The sequence below is a fragment of the Oncorhynchus mykiss genome, chromosome 23, assembly GCF_057628025.1.
Source record: "Oncorhynchus mykiss isolate SJ-2025 chromosome 23, ASM5762802v1, whole genome shotgun sequence".
Taxonomy (NCBI): domain Eukaryota; kingdom Metazoa; phylum Chordata; class Actinopteri; order Salmoniformes; family Salmonidae; genus Oncorhynchus; species Oncorhynchus mykiss.
Window position 1 is genome coordinate 39,818,692 of NC_143044.1, and position 18,131 is coordinate 39,836,822.

At 43.9% G+C, this 18,131-nt stretch overlaps 1 protein-coding gene across 7 annotated transcripts in view; it reads right to left on the minus strand.

The window, feature by feature from the left end:
* Positions 1-107: 107 nt before the first annotated feature.
* Positions 108-18,131, minus strand: part of LOC110502914 (uncharacterized) — a 31,459-nt gene continuing 13,435 nt past the window's right edge. For 3 of the 7 annotated variants that reach the window (XM_090217459.1, XM_090217461.1, XM_090217460.1), the window contains exons 3-8: positions 16,293-16,348; positions 15,997-16,114; positions 15,038-15,213; positions 11,727-11,807; positions 5,760-5,917; positions 108-1,374 (exon numbers count right to left, since the gene is read on the minus strand). In XM_090217459.1, the coding sequence (XP_090073585.1) occupies positions 5,798-5,917; positions 11,727-11,807; positions 15,038-15,213; positions 15,997-16,069 (450 nt within the window). In that variant the 5' untranslated portion in view covers positions 16,070-16,114; positions 16,293-16,348 and the 3' untranslated portion in view covers positions 108-1,374; positions 5,760-5,797. Of the gene's footprint in view, positions 1,375-5,695; positions 5,918-11,726; positions 11,808-13,933; positions 14,946-15,037; positions 15,214-15,996; positions 16,115-16,292; positions 16,349-18,131 lie in introns of those variants that run through there. The other 4 variants (XR_005039229.2, XR_005039231.2, XM_090217462.1 and 1 more) reach the window with 3 other exon arrangements.

The window sequence follows — 18,131 nt, forward strand, 5'->3', positions numbered from 1 at the left end:
AGTATATTGCCGTCATTGTAAATTAGAATTTGTTCTTAACTGACTTGCCTAGTTAAATAAAGGTTAAAAATAAATAAATACAAAAATAAATAATACATTAAGCAAACCAGATGGCAAAATCGTTTTTATTTTATTTTGATTTACTGATTATTTATTTACTCTTACTCTTTACTCCAGCTCCAGCACTCAGACATCATTTACAAATGAAGCATTTGTGTTTAGTGAATCCGCCAGATCAGAGGCAGTAGGGATAACCATTTTCCTGTCCTTCTAAGTATTCAGAATGTAACGAGTACTTTTGGGTGTCAGAGAAAACGTATGGAGTAAAAAGTACATTATTTTCATTAGGAATGAAATGAAGTAAAAGTAAAAGCTGTCAAAAATATAAATAGTAAAGTACAGATACCCCCAAAAAATGACTGATGTAGTACTTTAAAGTATTTTTTACTTCAGTACTTTATGCCACTGCATAAATGTGTCTCTTCTCCGTCCACTTTGTCCACATTGTGACCAGATATCATGGTCCCTCCCTGTATGCAAATTATGCAAATTATTTGAAAAACCGCTCTGGAGGTGGTCAGGAAGATAATATCACAATTAGATCACAATGAGAATGTGGACATGCTCAAGACTGTTAGAAGCAGGTATAAACAGGGCTAAAACTGCACTTTGTCAAAATCAAGTAGAGGCTTTCCACATGTCAGTCCACTTGTTGCACCTGCCCATTAATTGTCAGAGGGATATAACATGATTTTTTATGTTGGTTAATCTATTTTAACTGTTTATTTTTCTATTTGCATTCACATCTCAGTGTGTGTGTGTTATGTTATGGTATGTTGTGGTCATCAGACACCTCGGTTACTGTTAATGTGTTCTAGACTAATCCTTATTGTTATGTTGTGGTCATCAGACCCCTCTGTTACTGTTAATGTGTTCTAGACTAATCCTTGTTGTTATGTTGTGGTCATCAGACCCCTCTGTTACTGTTAATGTGTTCTAGACTAATCCTTGTTGTTATGTTGTGGTCATCAGACCCCTCTGTTACTGTTAATGTGTTCTAGACTAATCCTTGTTGTTATGTTGTGGTCATCAGACCCCTCTGTTACTGTTAATGTGTTCTAGACTAATTCTTATTGGGATACAGGCAGACATAGCCCTGAAAGGTCAACAACTGACTCTTGGTGGTACAGCAACTTGAAAAGGGATGGTTTACACCCCTGTAGTTGGACCCCTGGTCTATAAATTGTAAAGGGAGAATGTGTAGTGTTCACTAGCGGTGAAACAGCAAGGTCCCACTGTTGAACTCTTCTGTTTATTTGGGTGTTTGTCTTCATTCAGCAAACACACTTAGTCTTCCTTTCCCAGCGGCGGATCCTGGGGTAAACACAAGAAAGTCAGTCAGACTTCTGTATGAAATAGTGGTTCCACAAACATACCTACCGGTATCTAAAGAGAATGTCAGACACAGGTGAGCAGCTCCCAGCAGCAAAATGGACACGGGTGATGTATGTATGTATGTATGTGTGTATGTGTGTGTGCGTGTGTGGGTGCGTGCGTGCGTGCGTGTGTGCCTGCCTGCCTGCCTGTCTGTCTGTCTGTCTGTCATATTAGGATACAGTTTTTGTATTTTTATTCTTGTATGGCTATTGTTTAGCCTCTAGTTCATTCTGTGTTATTTAAATTCTAATATATGAATCATATTTGTCCGTCCGTCCGTGTGTTACAGCATAGTATTACTTATCACTGAGTTATGCTTCACAGTAGGCAAGGGGAAACCAATCAAAGGAAAACTCTGTATAGAAGTATTTGTTTACTCGTTTCTTGTATTTACAATATCATGGTATTATCAGTACAGAAGTTAGTAGTTAGCCTAAACAATTTCCAAAAACCTGATGAACATTTTCTTACATTTTGAATATGCGGGCAGTCTTGTCTTTCTCACACTTTATGAGTGAATCAAACCATCTCCATTGGTGGACTCCATTTATTCAATGCAGGATTATCAGGTCACCATTGTTATGGTTCCTCTTCCTGTTCGGGCCGCGTTCGGGCGGTCGTCGTCGCCGGCCTACTAGCTGCCACCGATCCCCTTTTCTGTTTCAGTTAGTTTTGTCTGATTAGTGTCACCTGTTTCTTGTTTAGGTTTTGTTTTGGGCTATTTAAACCCGGTATGCCCGCCTGCTTTTGTGCAGGCTTGTTTTTCTGTTCATGTGTGTGGATTTATGTGGATTCCTTTTTCCGGGCGGTTTCGTCCTGTTTGTCCTGTTCCTGGAATAAAGAACCACGTTTGAACTAACTCTGCTCTCTGCGCCTGACTCCTCCACCCACTACTCCTAGAAGCCGTGACAGAAGCCCCCACCACGACATGGAGTCAGCAGGAGCAGCGACCACCCCTCTTCCATCAATGGAGGAGCGCGTCCTCCATCACACGGCTATCCTCCATTGGATCGGTTTGGCGATGGACCAAATGATGGAGAGGATGGAGCGATGGGAGAGGAGTGGTCTCCCGACATCAACCCCAGCTCCCCCACAGACGATGCAACCCACTCCTCCTCCGGCGGTGTCCGGTCCCAGCGCGTTGCGTCTCACGCCCCCGAGGGAGTACAATGGAGCGGCGGCCGGGTGCCAGGGATTTTTGCTCCAGCTCGAGCTCTACCTGGCTACCGTTCATCCGACTCCCTCGGGTGAAGAGAGTGTGAGCTTCCTCGTCTCCTGTCTGACAGGTAGAGCCCTGGAATGGGCCAACGCAGTCTGGAACGGCCCAGACTCTGCTCGGGACTAGTACCCGGAGTTCACCCGTCGTTTTCTGGCTGTGTTCGACCACCCTCCTGAGGGCCGAGCAGCGGGTGACTGTTTCACCTCAGACAGGAGACGAAGAGCGCGCAAGACTTCACTTTGGAGTTCCGGGGCGTTCAGAAGGGTGTCAGTTCCACCTCCCAGCCCTCCTGCTCCAACTCCGATGGAGTTGGGAGAGGCTGCATCGAGGGGGACCGGAGGAGGAGGCTCCTCCTGCACCTACTGCGGTTGGAGAGGACACACTTCAGACCGGTGCTGGAGGAGCCCGTCTCGGAGTCGAGATGGCAGGCGGAACACTTCTCGGCCACCCCAGGTGAGTAAGCACCAAACTCACCCAGAGCTCCCTGTTGGTCACATGTTTTTATTCATTTCTTTCCCTGCGTTTTCTCCCTCTCTCCAGCATAAGGCGCTAGTCGATTCAGGCGCAGCTGGGAGTTTTATGGATCGCGGACTCGCCCATAGGTTGGGGATTCCATTGGTGCCGATAGACCCACCCTTCCCCGTGCACTCCTTAGATAGCCGACCGTTAGGGCCAGGGCAGGTCAGGGAGGCTACGGTTCCGCTGGACATGGTAACGCAGGGGGATCATAGGGAGCGGATCAGTTTATTCCTTATCGATTCACCTGCGTTTCCAGTGGTGCTGGGTGTTCCCTAGCTGGCTATTCACAATCACCTCATTTCCTGGAGACAGGGGGCTCTTCAGGGGTGGTCAGGGGAGTGTTCAGGTAGGTGTATAGGAGTTTCTATCGGTGCCACGATGGTGGAGAGTCCAGACCAGGTTTCCACTGTGCGCAGAATATGCCGATTTGGCTATCATCTTTTGTAAAAAAAAGGGCAACCAAATTACCACCCCATCGACGGGGGGATTGCGTGATAAACCTCCAGGAGAACGCGGCACTTCCCAGGAGTCACGTGTACCCATTGTCACAGGAGGAGACGTTGGCTATGGAGACATATGTTACGGAATCTCTGAGACAGGGGTACATTCGGCCCTCCATGTCACCCGTCTCCTCGAGTTTCTTTTTTGTGAAAAAAAAAGAGGGAGGTCTGCGTCCGTGCATTGATTATCGAGGGCTCAATTCTATCACAGTGGGGTTTAGTTGAGCTATTCTGTTTATTTGGGTGTTTGTCTTTCTTCAGCAAACACACTATCGTGACGTTGTATTAGTTAATGTGACGAATGTTGTTCATCGAATGATTAAAAGTTTCTAATTTTGTGATTATCTGAATCAAGCAATTATTAACTCATTAACCTGGGGCACCATGGGAAAATACGTTTTCATTGAGTTTCTATTTCCCAACTTAACTCAAAGAATATCAGAATATCGATTTCACAACAGCCGCTAATTAACCAGTTACCTCTACCAATCTCGTTCTGAACGTCGTATAGCCCGTGAATCTGCATGGTGTCACGCCCTGGTCTTAGTATTTTGTGTTTTCTTTATTATTTTGGTCAGGCCAGGGTGTGACATGGGTTATTTATGTGGTGTGTTTTGTCTTGGGGTTTTTTGTAGGTTATGGGATTGTGGTATAGTAGAGTTGTCTAGGTAAGTCTATGGTTGCCTAGAGTGGTTCTCAATCAGAGGCAGGTGTTTATCGTTGTCTCTGATTGGGAACCATATTTAGGCAGCCATATTCTTTGAGTGTTTTGTGGGTGATTGTTCCTGTCTCTGTGTTTGTTTGCACCAGATAGGTCTGTTTCGGTATGTTACGTTTAGTGTTTTTGTATTGTTCGTCATTATCTTTATTAAAGATGTATGAAGATAACCACGCTGCATTTTGGTCCGATCCCTGCTACACCTCCTCTTCAGAGGAGGAGGAAGAAGAAAACCTTAACACACGAGCCTGGGTCTCACCAATGAGTTCGTACCACACCAATCTTAGTTGGCTAAAATGATGATAAAAGATACACATAGACAAAACACATTATAGGCTATTGATTAAAACTTAACGGGCCAACACACTATGGCGCGTGTTACCCAAAATTGGTATTTCAAAGAGAGAGAGGAAAGTACATGAGAGAAATATACATTTGGGTGAATTTGTCATCTATGCTATTCTAACCCTAGCCTTGCCCCAAACTGCCGCTCTTATGGGTCAGAATATAATGATGTAATTACGTGGGGTAGACCTTCGAGGATTCTCTGCGTGGACCGTTCAGGGGACCGTTCAGCTGCTCGATGACACACTTCTCCTGCGCACCTCTCTGATCGTCCTCTCGATGTCAGTGTCCTTTTGGCTTAAGAGTCTGTTCCCTCACCCTTGCTATGGAAGGGGTCTTCTGAGGACAGACAGCTCTGTATCTCAGAGCTCACAACATAGGAATGAAACCTTTTAGATACCACGATTCGCTGGGATTGGATGCTAAGGGAGTCCAGCTTGAATTCACCCGCTTAGACACAGCTACTCATCTGTAGCTTAGGTAGAAAAGGATTTCTTTGTCTTCAAACTTGTGTTGCGTTCTGGGTTCATTGACTTTTTAGACCTTGGCTGCAGCTTGGGTCACGTAGTCTTCTCTGTAAATTCTATACTCACAGGTTTTATACCCTTGGGTCAGAAGTGGGCATAACCGCCTTTAGGGCAATTCTCTGGGCGTACCAAGTTAATGATGCAAGGTCTAGATTTGACTCAAATCCAATTTTAGACAACTAACTTTACATTTCATCTTTACAAAAACATTCCCTTTGATTTGGACATTTTCCACACAACGTACAATGCATAAACATCAAACATATACTAGGAAAACTCTTCACGTTACAATGTTTTCGTAAAAACGTCATCTATTAACCTTTAATAACAAAACAAAAATGACATATATTTTCATATTCCATCTATCGTCATGACCACCATTGTGCCTGATGGAAACCATTGTTCCAAAGTCCCTTTATTTCATGTTTCATTTTCTGAGGCTGGTTCTCCATAGTAACAGGACAAAAGGAATTTGTCTGTGGCCTGAGACTTACCAGGGGTGTGAGGGGTCATAATACTCATCTTCAGACCCCTAGATCTCTCCTCCTCTGTTGGGGTTGAGAGATAATCTGTAGGGTTGTGGTCTCCTGTAACCTGACCTGATCAGGACAGTCATGACAACACTTAGTCTTCTTATCCCCAGCGGTGGATCCTGGGGTAAACACAAGAAAGTCAGTCAGACTTCTGTATGACATAAAGTTGAAGTCAGAAGTTTACATACACTTAGGTTGGTCATTAAAACTTATTTTTCAACCACTCCACAAATGTCTTGTTAACAAACTAAAGTTTTGGCAAGTCGGTTACAACATCTACTTTGCATGTCACAAGTAATTTTTCCAACAATTGTTTACAGACAGATTATTTCATTTATAATTCACTGGATCACAATTCCAGTGGGTCAGAAGTTTACATACATTAAGTTGACTGTGCCTTTAAACAGCATGGAAAACTCCAGACAATGATGGCATGGCTTTAGAAGCTTCTGATAGGTTAATTGACATAATTTGGGTCAATTGGAGGTGTACCTGTGGATGTATTTCAAGGCCTACCTTCAAACTCAGTGCCTCTTTCCTTGACATTATGGGAAAATCAAAAGAAATCAGCCAAGACCTCATTAAAAAATTGTAGATCTCCACAAGTCTGGTTCATCCTTGGGAGCAATTTCCAAACGCCTGAAGGTACCAGGTTCATCTGTACAAACAATAGTATGCAAGTATAACACCATGGGACCACGCAGCCGTCATACCGCTCAGGAAGAAGACGCGTTCTGTCTCCTAGAGATGATTGTTCTTTGGTGCGTAAAGTGCAAATCAATCGCAGAACAACAGCAAAGGACCTTGTGAAGATGCTGGAGGAAACCAGTACAAAAGTATCTATATCCACAGGGAAACAAGTCCTATGTCGACATAACCTGAAAGGCCGCTCAGCAAGGAAGAATCCACTGCTGCAAAACTGCCATAAAAAAGCCAGACTGAGGTTTGCAACTGCACATGGGGAGAAGATTGTACTTTTTGGAGCAATGTCCTATAATCTGATGAAACAAAAATAGAACTGTTTGGCCATAATGACCATCGTTATGTTTGGAGGAAAAAGGGGGAAGCTTGCAAGCCAAAGAACACCGTCCCAACCGTGAAGCACGGGGGTAGCAGCATCATGTTGTGGGGGTGCTTTGCTGCAGGAGTGACTGGTGCACTTCACAAAATAGATGACATCATGATGCAGGAAAATTGTGTATATATTGAAGCAGCATCTCAAGACATCAGTCAGGAAGTTAAAGCTTGGTCGCAAATGGGTCTTCCAAATGGACAATGACCTTAAGCATACTTCCAAAGTTTGGGCAAAATGGCTTAAGGACAACAAAGTCAAGGTATTGGAGTGGCCATCACAAAGCCCTGACCTCAATCCTATAGACAATATGTGGGCAGAACTGAAAAGGCAATGCTACCAAGTACTAATTGAGTGTATGTAAAGTTCTGGCCCACTGAGAATGTGATGAAAGAAATAAAAGGTGAAATAAATAATTATTTCTGCTATAATTCTGACATTTCACATTCTTAACATAAAGTGGTGATCCTAAATGACCTAAAACAGGGAATTTTTACTATGATTAAATGTCAGGAATTGTGAAAAACTGATTTTAAATGGATTTGGCTAAGGTGTGTGTACACTTCCGACTTCAACTGTAGTGTTATGGTTCCACAAATATATCTACCATTATCTAAAGAGAATGTCAGACACAGATGAGCAGCTCCCAGCAGCAAAATGTACAGTGTTGATATGTGTGTGTGTGTGTGTGTGTGTGTGTGTGTGTGTGTGAACACTAGGGCTGGTCCTGCTAGGTTTCTTGAAATCAACCCTACCACACTTCAGGTTCTGTGCAAATATTTCTCGATTCAGTTTCCCCTCAGACCAACCGTATGTATTTAGTTTACCCATGGGCTCTGATAACTGATAACTACACTGTGCTGGGTATGCTTTAATAATGTGCAAACTAAGCTCTTACAAGCTGGCATAAATACCGTAACACACACACACAGGCACAAGGACACACACATACAAGCATAAACATGCGCATGAGTTGAGTGCCGTCCTGTCCTGTCCTCCACCCCTTCTGGTCATAGAGCTGTCCCCAGCCCACAGATGGACTCAAGGACACACCTTGACATACATAGACAAATAAAGGGGCCTCCCCCTCTCTTTCCCTCTCTCTCACTTCCTCTCTCTTTCCCTCTCTCTCACTTCCTTTCCTTCCCTCCCGATTTAATTGAAATTACATGGAAACAACATTGATTCAACCAGTGTGTGCTCTGTTTAGAGTCCACACACACTGTGCAATTTCTTATTATAAAATAATAAAACGGATCAATATTATCTATAACTGATCAATTTAACCCATAACTGATCAATATTATCTAAAACTGATCAATATTATGTATAACTGATCAATTTGACCTATAACTGATCAATATTATGTATAACTGATCAATATAATTTATAATTGATTGATATTACCTATAATTGATCAATATTATCTATAACTGGTCAATTTGACCTATAACGGATCAATATTATGTATAACTGATCAATATTGTCTATAATTTATCAATATTTTCTATAACTGATACATTTGACCTATAACGGACCAATAATATACTGTATTATTGACTGTATGTTTGTTTATTCCATGTGTAACTCTGTGTTGTTGCATGTGTCGATGTCACGGCCGTGGAATGAAGAGGAAAAATGCGCAGCTTGGTGAGCATACATATTTATTTTATTTAGGTGACGCTGACAAAAACAATAAACAATACAAAACAACCGTGAAGCTTAAGGGCTATGTGCCACAAACAAAGTTAACTTCCCACACTGAAAGGAGGTAAAAGGGCTACCTAAGTATGGTTCCCAATCAGAGACAACGATAGACAGCTGTCCCTGATTGAGAACCATACCCGGCCAAAACATAGAAATACAAAATCATAGAAAAACAAAACATAGAATGCCCACACCACATCACACCCTGACCTAACCAAAAAGATAAATAAAACGTCTCTCTAAGGTCAGGGCGTGACAGGCGAACTGTTGTGCTTTATCTTGGCCAGGTCGCAGTTGTAAATGAGAACTTGTTCTCAAATAGCCTACCTGGTTAAATAAAGGTGAAATAAAATAAATAAATATTGTCTATAACTGATCAATATTATCTGTAACTGATCTATTTTTTATTTTTATTTAACCAGGTAGGCTAGTTGAGAACAAGTTCTCATTTACAACTGCGACCTGGCCAAGATAAAGCATAGCAGTGTGAACAGACAACAACACAGAGTTACACATGGAGTAAACAATAAACAATAAACAAGTCAATAACATAGTATAAAAAAAAGAATCTATATACATTGTGTGCAAAAGGCATGAGGAGGTAGGCAATAAATAGGCCACATGAGTGAACAATTACAATTTAGCAGATTAACAACACTGGAGTGATAAATGATCAGATGAACATGTGCAGGTAGAGATGCTGGTTTGCAAAAGAGCAGAAAAGTAAATAAAATAAAAACAGTATGGGGATGAGGTAGGTAAATTGGGTGGGCTATATACCGATGGACTATGTACAGCTGCAGCGATCGGTTAGCTGCTCAGATAGCAGATGTTTAAAGTTGGGGAGGGAGATAAAAGTCTCCAACTTCAGAGATTTTTGCAATTCATTCCAGTCGCAGGTAGCAGAGAACTGGAAGGAAAGGAGGCCAAAGAGGTTTTGGCTTTAGGGATGATCACTGAGATACACCTGCTGGAGCGCGTGCTACGGGTGGGTGTTGCCATCGTGACCAGTGAACTGAGATAAGGCGGAGCTTTACCTAGCATAGACTTGTAGATGACCTGGAGCCAGTAGTTCTGGCGACGAACATGTAGCGAGGGCCAGCCGACTAGAGCATACAGGTCGCAGTGGTGGGTGGAATGAGGTGCTTTAGTAACAAAATGGATGGCACTGTGATAAACTGCATCCAGTTTGCTGAGTAGAGTATTTGAAGCTATTTTGTAGATGACATCACCGAAGTCGAGGATCGGTAGGAAAGTCAGTTTTATTAGGGTAAGTTTTGCGGCGTGAGTGCAGGAGGCTTTGTTGCGAAATAGAAAGCCGACTCTAGATTTGATTTTGTATTGGAGATGTTTGATATGAGTCTGGAAGGAGAGTTTGCAGTCTAGCCAGACACCTAGGTACTTATAGATGTCCACATATTCTAGGTCGGAACCATCCAGGGTGGTGATGCTAGTCGGGCATGCGGGTGCAGGCAGCGAACGGTCTAAAGGCATGCATTTGGTTTTACTAGCGTTTAAGAGCAGTTGGAGGCCACGGAAGGAGTGTTGTATGGCATTGAAGCTCGTTTGGAGGTTAGATAGCACAGTGTCCAAGGAAGGGCCAGAAGTATACAGAATAGTGTCGTCTGCGTAGAGGTGGATCAGGGAATCACCCGCAGCAAGGGCAACATCATTGATATATACAGAGAAAAGAGTCGGCCCGAGAATTGAACCCTGTGGTACCCCCATAGAGACTGCCAGAGGACCGGACAACATGCCCTCCGATTTGACTCACTGAACTCTTTCTGCAAAGTAGTTGGTGAACCAGGCAAGGCAGTCATTAGAAAAACCGAGGCTACTGAGTCTGCTGATAAGAATATGGTGATTGACAGAGTCAAAAGCCTTGGCCAGGTGGATGAAGATGGCTGCACAGTACTGTCTTTTATCGATGGTGGTTATGATATCGTTTAGTACCTTGAGCGTGGCTGAGGTGCACCCGTGACCGGCTCGGAAACCGGATTGCACAGCGGAGAAGGTACGGTGGGATTCGAGATGGTCAGTGATCTGTTTGTTGACTTGGCTTTCGAAGACCTTCGATAGGCAGGGCAGGATGGATATAGGTCTGTAGCAGTTTGGGTCCAGGGTGTCTCCCCCTTTGAAGAGGGGGATGACCGCAGCAGCTTTCCAATCCTTGGGGATCTCAGATGATACGAAGGAGAGGTTGAACGGGCTGGTAATAGGGGTTGCGACAATGGCGGCGGACAGTTTCAGAAATAGAGGGTCCAGATTGTCAAGCCCAGCTGATTTGTATGGGTCCAGGTTTTGCAGCTCTTTCAGAACAAATATACTACCTATCAATGATATATTTTACTGATCAAAATTACCAAAAACGGATCAATATTATATATAACTGGTCAATAATATCTATTTACTAGACCACTTAGTACATTGTGTAATGATGACGTCATTTGGCCTAAGGCTGAATGTGTGACGAGAGCATGACGGGCGGCACTGTTAGCTACTACACAGTCCAGTGATCTATGTCACTAGATAGAAGGCTTATGGAGTCAGACACTGTCACAGAGCTTTGTGATGTCAGTGTAACAAACTGACAGGTGGTTTGGAACTATCGGAAATAAAAATATTGTATATTTTTTCTTCAAGCTAGCGATCCGTTAAATACTGACTCATCACAAAAAGGATGGAGAGAGGAGGGGAGAGTTGGGGAGAGGAGTGGAGAAGAATGGAGAGTAGGAGAAAGGAGGAGAGAGAGTGAGGGAGAGAGAGAGGATAAGTAATTTTTCCAGGAGGTCAAGGCTCTATTGGTGACAGAAAAACAAGATTGTATATCCAACCACTTTCCTCACTGCTCCAGGTCAGCGTCAGAGACGTGGGTGAGGACCAGACTGGAAGGTCTCAACTGTGAGCAGGCATGGGTGAATGGACCCCTCCACCTCTGGTGTGGGGGTGTAGAGGTCTGGTGGGGGGATGCTAAAGTATAGTATACTGGACTGTGATATGACTTAATATAATGGTACCATTTTACGGGCTCCTAACCAACTGTTCTATTTTGTGTGGTTTTTTTTGTGCAATTTTTGTAACTTAATGTTGCTGCTACTCTCTCTTATAACTGAAAAGAGCTTCTTGACATCAGAGCAACGATTACTCACCTCGAACTGGACAAAGACTTTTTCTTTAATGAGTCCGACGAGGAGGATATACTGCTTCCCGGGGAGACCAGGCCCAAATCCCTGTCATTCGCGTGAAGAAAAGACAGAGATGCAGGGGGCGAAAGTCTTTTTTTTACCTTTATTTAACTAGGCAAGTCAGTTAAGAACAAATTCTTATTTTCAATGACGGCCTAGGAACAGTGGATTAACTGCCTGTTCAGGGGCAGAACGACAGATTTGTACCTTGTCGGCTCGGGGGTTTGAAGTTGCAACCTTCCGGTTACTAACCACTAGGCTACCCTATCACCCCAGTTTGTGTGCCTTATGAGGATTTGTAGGCAAGTGAGTAAATCGCCACTACCATCAGTTCTATTGGCCAATGTGCAATCACTGGAAAACAAACTGGATGATCTACATTCGAGACTATCCTACCAACAGGACATTAAAAACTGTTATATCTTGTGTTTCACCGAGTCATGGCTGAATGACGACATGGATATTATAGAGCTGGTGCATTGGCAGGACAGAGCAGCTACGTTTGGTAAGACGAGGGGCAGGGGTGTGTGTCTATTTGTCAATAACAGCTGGTGCACGATGTCTAATAATAAAGAAGTCTCGAGGTATTGCTTGCCTGAGGTAGAGTATCACATGATAAGCTGTAGACCACACTATCTACCAAGTGAGTTCTCTATATTATTCGTAGCCATCTATTTACCACCACAAACTGATACTGGCACTGAGATGCTGGCACTAAGAGCGCACTCAACGAGTTGTATAAGGCCATAAGCAAACAGGAAAATGCTCATCCGTAGGCGGTGCTCCTATTGGCCGGGAACTTTAATGCAGGCACTTAAATCCGTTTTACCTCATTTCTACCAGCAAGTCACATGTGTAAACAGAGAGGGGAAAAAAACTCTAGACCACCTCAGTCACCGGCTTCATCAATAAGTGCATCAACGATGTCCCAACAGTGACCGTACGTACATATCCCAACCCAAAGCCATGGATTACAGGCAAAATCCGCACCAAGCTAAAGGCTAGACCTGGCACTTTCAAGGAGCTGGACACCGGACACTTATAAGAAATCCCGTTATGCCCTCAGACGAACCATCAAACAGGCAAAGCGTCAATACAGGACAAAGATTGAATCCTGCTACACCGGTCTGAGCTCGTTGGATGTAGCAGGGCTTGCAAACAATTACGGACTACAAAGGGAAACACAGCCGCGAGCCGACCCAGTGACGCGAGCCTACCAGACGAGCTAAATGCCTTTTATGCTCGCTTCAAGGCAAGCAACACTGAGGCATGCATGAGAGCATCAGCTGCTCCGGACAACTGTGTGATCACGCTTTCCATAGCCGATGTGAGCAAGACCTTTAACCAGGTCAACATTCACAAGGCCGCAAGGCCAGATGGATTACCAGGACCTGTACTCAGAGCATGCGCGGACCACCTGGTAGGTGTCTCCACTGACATTTTCAACCTCTTCCTGACCGAGTCTGTAAAACCTACATGTTTTAAGCAGGCTCACATCAACACCATCATGCCGGAAGCCCTAGAAACACTCCAATTCACATACCGCCCAAACAGATCCACAGATGACGCAATCTCAATCACACTCACACTGCCCTTTCCCACCTGGACAAAGGAACACCTGTGTGAGAATGCTGTTCATTAACTACAGCTCAGAGCTCAACACCATAGTGCCCACAAAGCTCATCACTAAGCTAATGACCCTGGGACGAAACACCTCCCTCTACAACTGGATCCTGGACTTCCTGATGGGCTGCCCCCAGGTGATAAGGGTAGGTAACAACACATCTACCACGCTGATCCTCAACACCGCCACGCTGATCCTCAACACATCTACCACACTGACTATCTACCACACTCTCAGGGGTGTGTGCTTAGTCCCATCCTGTACTCCCTGTTCACCCACGACTGCGTGACCAAGCACGACTCCAACACCATCATTAAGTTTGCTGATGACACAACAGTGCCTGATCACCGACAACGATGAGACAGCCTATAAGGAGGAGGTCAGAGACCTGACAGTGTGGTGCCAGGACAACAACCTTTCCCTCAATGTGAGCAAGACAAAGGAGATGACCGTGGACTACAGGAAAAGGCAGGCCAAACAGGCCCCCATTAACATCAACAGTACTGAAGTGGAGTGGGTCGAGAGTTTCAAGTCTCTTGGTGTCCACATCACCAACAGACTAACATGATCCAAACACACCAAGACAGTCGTGAAGAAGGCGCGACAAAACCTATTCCCCCTCAGGAGACTGAAAAGATTTGGCATGGTTCCCCAGATCTTCAAAAAGTTCTACAGCTGCACCATCGAGAGCATGATTGCATCACCACCTGGTATGGCAACTGCTCGGCATCCGACCATAAGGCGCTACAGAGGGTACTGCGTACAGCCCAATACATTACTGGGGCCAAGCTTCCTGCCATCCAGGACCTATATCCTGGGAGGTGTCAGAGGAAGGACCAAAAAATTGTCAAAGACTCCAGTCACCCAAGTCATAGACTGTTCTCTCTGCTACCGCACGGCAAGCGGTACCGGAGTGCCAAGTCTAGGTCCAAACAGCTTCTAGCCCCAAGCCATAAGACTGCTGAACACCTACCTACATGTACAAATTACCTTAACTAACCTGTACCCCCGCACATTGACTCGGTACCGGTATCCCCTGTAAATAGCATCGCTATTATTATGTAATCTTATTGTGTTACTTTTTATTAAATTTTTCACTCTAGCATATTTAGAAAATATTTTCTTAACTCTATTTCTTGAACTGCATTGTTGGTTAATGGCTTGTAAGTAAGCATTTCACGGTAAGGTCTACACCCGTTGTTTTCGGCTCATGTGACAAATAAAAATGTAATTGATTTAATAAGATGGTGGTCGACCATTTTAGTTTTGAGAGAGCTGTCCAAGAAGGAGAAGTCATCCTCCCATTCTAAACCAACACCTGTAGGGAAGAGTGAACACAACCACCATCAGATAGAGAGATAGAGACATAATATTGTCCTCTAAGGAGACGACCCCTGAGGTTGACATTTGAGTTAAAAGGTTGACATTGCTGCGGTGCGGGATTGGGGATTGATCGTTGGTCTCAGGTCTGTGTCTGTAAATGTGCATATGGTGTTTGACCCTTGGTCTCTTTGCTGTAGGTTTCTGGTCAGTGACATTAGCTCCCTGGTGGGACTCTCCTATTGAGAATGTTCAAAATTACATTATTTAGATACTGTAGGTATTAAAACATGATTCCGATGTAAAATACCAATTATCTGATTGATGTTACCTGATCCAACACATTGACAGTGACATCATCAAAGAAAGACACCTTCCTCCCATGTCCTGGTTTGTCCCTTTCTGATGATGCAGGGCTGGGGGATGGCAAGGTTGCAATGGGGGGCGAAAAGACTGGCCTGGGGGACCCTCTCACCTGAGGAGAGACAGCACTGAAAGTCTTCATGCCTGCATGGAGAAAAAGGTGATTCTTTCACATAAAATGTAGTTCATTTTATGTTATTCTTCAACATAAAACTAAACATCTATTGAGACATCCATTGTCTCCTTTTACAATGAGCCATAGCAACAGTATATCTCCTTCAAAACGAGGAATGTTAAAACGGATTACTAAGTGTGCTTTCCATCCAATGACATGGCACTCAGGCAATCATTGGAGAATTTATATTTATCATTTTCTCCTGGCCACTTACTGCAAGGCCTGAATAAATATTGGTGGCCGTCCTCGCAGGCGAACACGCAATAGGAACCTTTTTCCGTTCTGTGGTCACCGGGCAACCGTTAAATGAGTGACTCAGGAAAGGAAACGGAGATGCTGACTCACTGAGCGGTATGACGAACAAATGCAAGAGGCACACCACACACAGCCCAGGAGATGCACACATACACACTCATACACAACACACAACACACACAGCTTTAATCTGTGTCTCCTGTATCACCTAGATCAGCAACTCACTGTGTAACAGGTGTGAGTAGGGGGCCACAGCAGTACTGCCCAAATTACCCCTACCAACGCCCTACATACAGACATAGCTAAAACACACACACTCGCAAACAGACACACAAATACACACGCACAAACGAACAACAAACAACACAAGCATGCACACACACACACTACTATAAAAGAAAGAGGACTGTTAGCTAAAGAACATGACAATGGAACTGCAAAGCAATGGTCAACAACTATTGACACTGTTAGTAAAAGTTACAGAATCAGAGGCATACCCCTGTTCTCTCTCATTAGTTTGCTCCACAACGACCACACCCCTTTTCGGTAGCCAATAAGATGAGGGTCCATCCAAAGACAGGAAACAGCAAACTCATTCTCTGAAGTGAAGTAAGTCTGTCAAGTGAAGATGAACAAATGTCATTTTACATGTTGCTACATCATGATGCCCTACAACTACAGAACACTACGATGTTATTTTGCAACTTCCTGACATCCAGGTCTATCTGTTACACTATCAATGTGAATTTCAAGAGAAAAGTGACTTAGAGAGAAGGTCAGAATACTACTGTACCTTGTGATTTGAGCCAGGGCCACATTCAGTGGGTCAGTAATCCAGGAAATAAGACACTAAAATAGGAATTGAGGAAAAGAGAAAAAGAGTAGAGAGAGAGAGAGAAAGAGAGAGAAGGAGAGAGAGAAATATGTATACAGTAGTCAGTCCCATGGACTTGACCAGTAGCAGGGAACAGACAGATCAGTTAATTGCCTGGCTAATGTAGCAGAGCCTCCTTGGTGAGAGAGAGAGACAGTGAGAGGACAATATACACACACATACACACACACACACACACACACACACACACACACACACACACACACACACACAGAGAGAGAGAGAGAGAGACACACACACAAAGCTCTACAGAGAAGCTGCAATGACAATTTTGACTCAAAATCAGAACCTGAACGTTTACAAGAGTGTTTGGAGGAAAGATGTTTTTAGAGGCTGATGCAACCTCAGGACCCCTTACTATCTTCAGGACTTTCACCATGGCATATTATTACAAGCCTATGTGAGTATGAGTGCCCTCTAGTGGTTCTGTTGATAATAGCAGACAGTCGACGTCAAAGACATGTCACACACTTCAGAGGGAGAACAGCTAGGGCCATCTAGAAAATAGCTACTCTGCCGCTATGTGATTGATTCGCAGGAATCTTAAATATCTAGTGTCAAGTTTATTTGATGTTGCGTAATAAATGTTTCTGTACAGATTCAAATCAATTACTACTATCTACTGAATGGTGAAATACTGGATTCATTTAGTGAACATATTTTATTGAACCTTTATTTAACTAGGCAAGTCAGTTAAGAACAAATTTGATTTACAATGACGGCCTATCCTGGCCAAACCCTAACCCGGGCGACGCTGGGCCAATTGTGCACCTCCCTATGGGACTCCCAATCACGGCCGGTTGTGATACAACCTGGAATCGATCCAGGGCCTGTAGTGACACCTCTAGCACTGAGATGCAGTGCCTTGGACTGCTGCACCACTCGGGAGCCCATACACAGTATATTTCCCATATTTCCCATAAGTTGTAAGGTCCGGTCGCTACTGTCCTCTCCCTGGCAACAAAATCACTGATGCTGGAGTTCTACTTGACACACTCATGCAGCATCAGGATATTGTTCCCAGGGAGACACACACACACTCGTCTTTCAGGTCCTCTCTGTCCCTGGTCTGAAGAAGGAAGGAAGGAGTGAAGAGAGGATTGGCGGAAAGGAGGTAGAGAGAGATGGACAGATGGTGGTTAACTCAAATGGAGGAAGGTGCTTGTGTTTCAACCTAGCCCCTGTGTGTTTCATTAAGGGGTACCCTCCTTCTCTCCTTTCATCCCTCCCTCCCTTCCTCCATTCCTCCCTCCCTCTTCCCGTATAGTCCAGGCATCATGTCACCTAGCCTGCAAACCCTGGTCCTTCTGTTAGGTCAGCCTGATGCTTGAACAGATACTTCACACTTTTTCCACTGAACCTAGCAGTATATCAAATCAAAACAAATTTTATTGGTCACATACAAGTGTTTAGCAGATGTTATGCGGGTGTAAGGAAATGTGCAGAAATATCTAACAAGTAATATCTAACAACTACAAAACATATACCCAATACACACGAATCTAGTATGATATAGGCCAGGGTTGAAAAATCAAAATAAAATATATTTGAATCTAAACTATTTGTGCTGTGGTCAGTCTGTTTACCCAGCATCAACCTCTTGATATAAATCTACAACAATGTCCATTTCATTCATGAATTACAGTATCTTTTATTCCCCCTCTTTGGAAGATTGTGATCTGATGGGCCACATTAAAAGTGTCTTCCATCATTACTCAGGTTTCAGGTGTGACATGG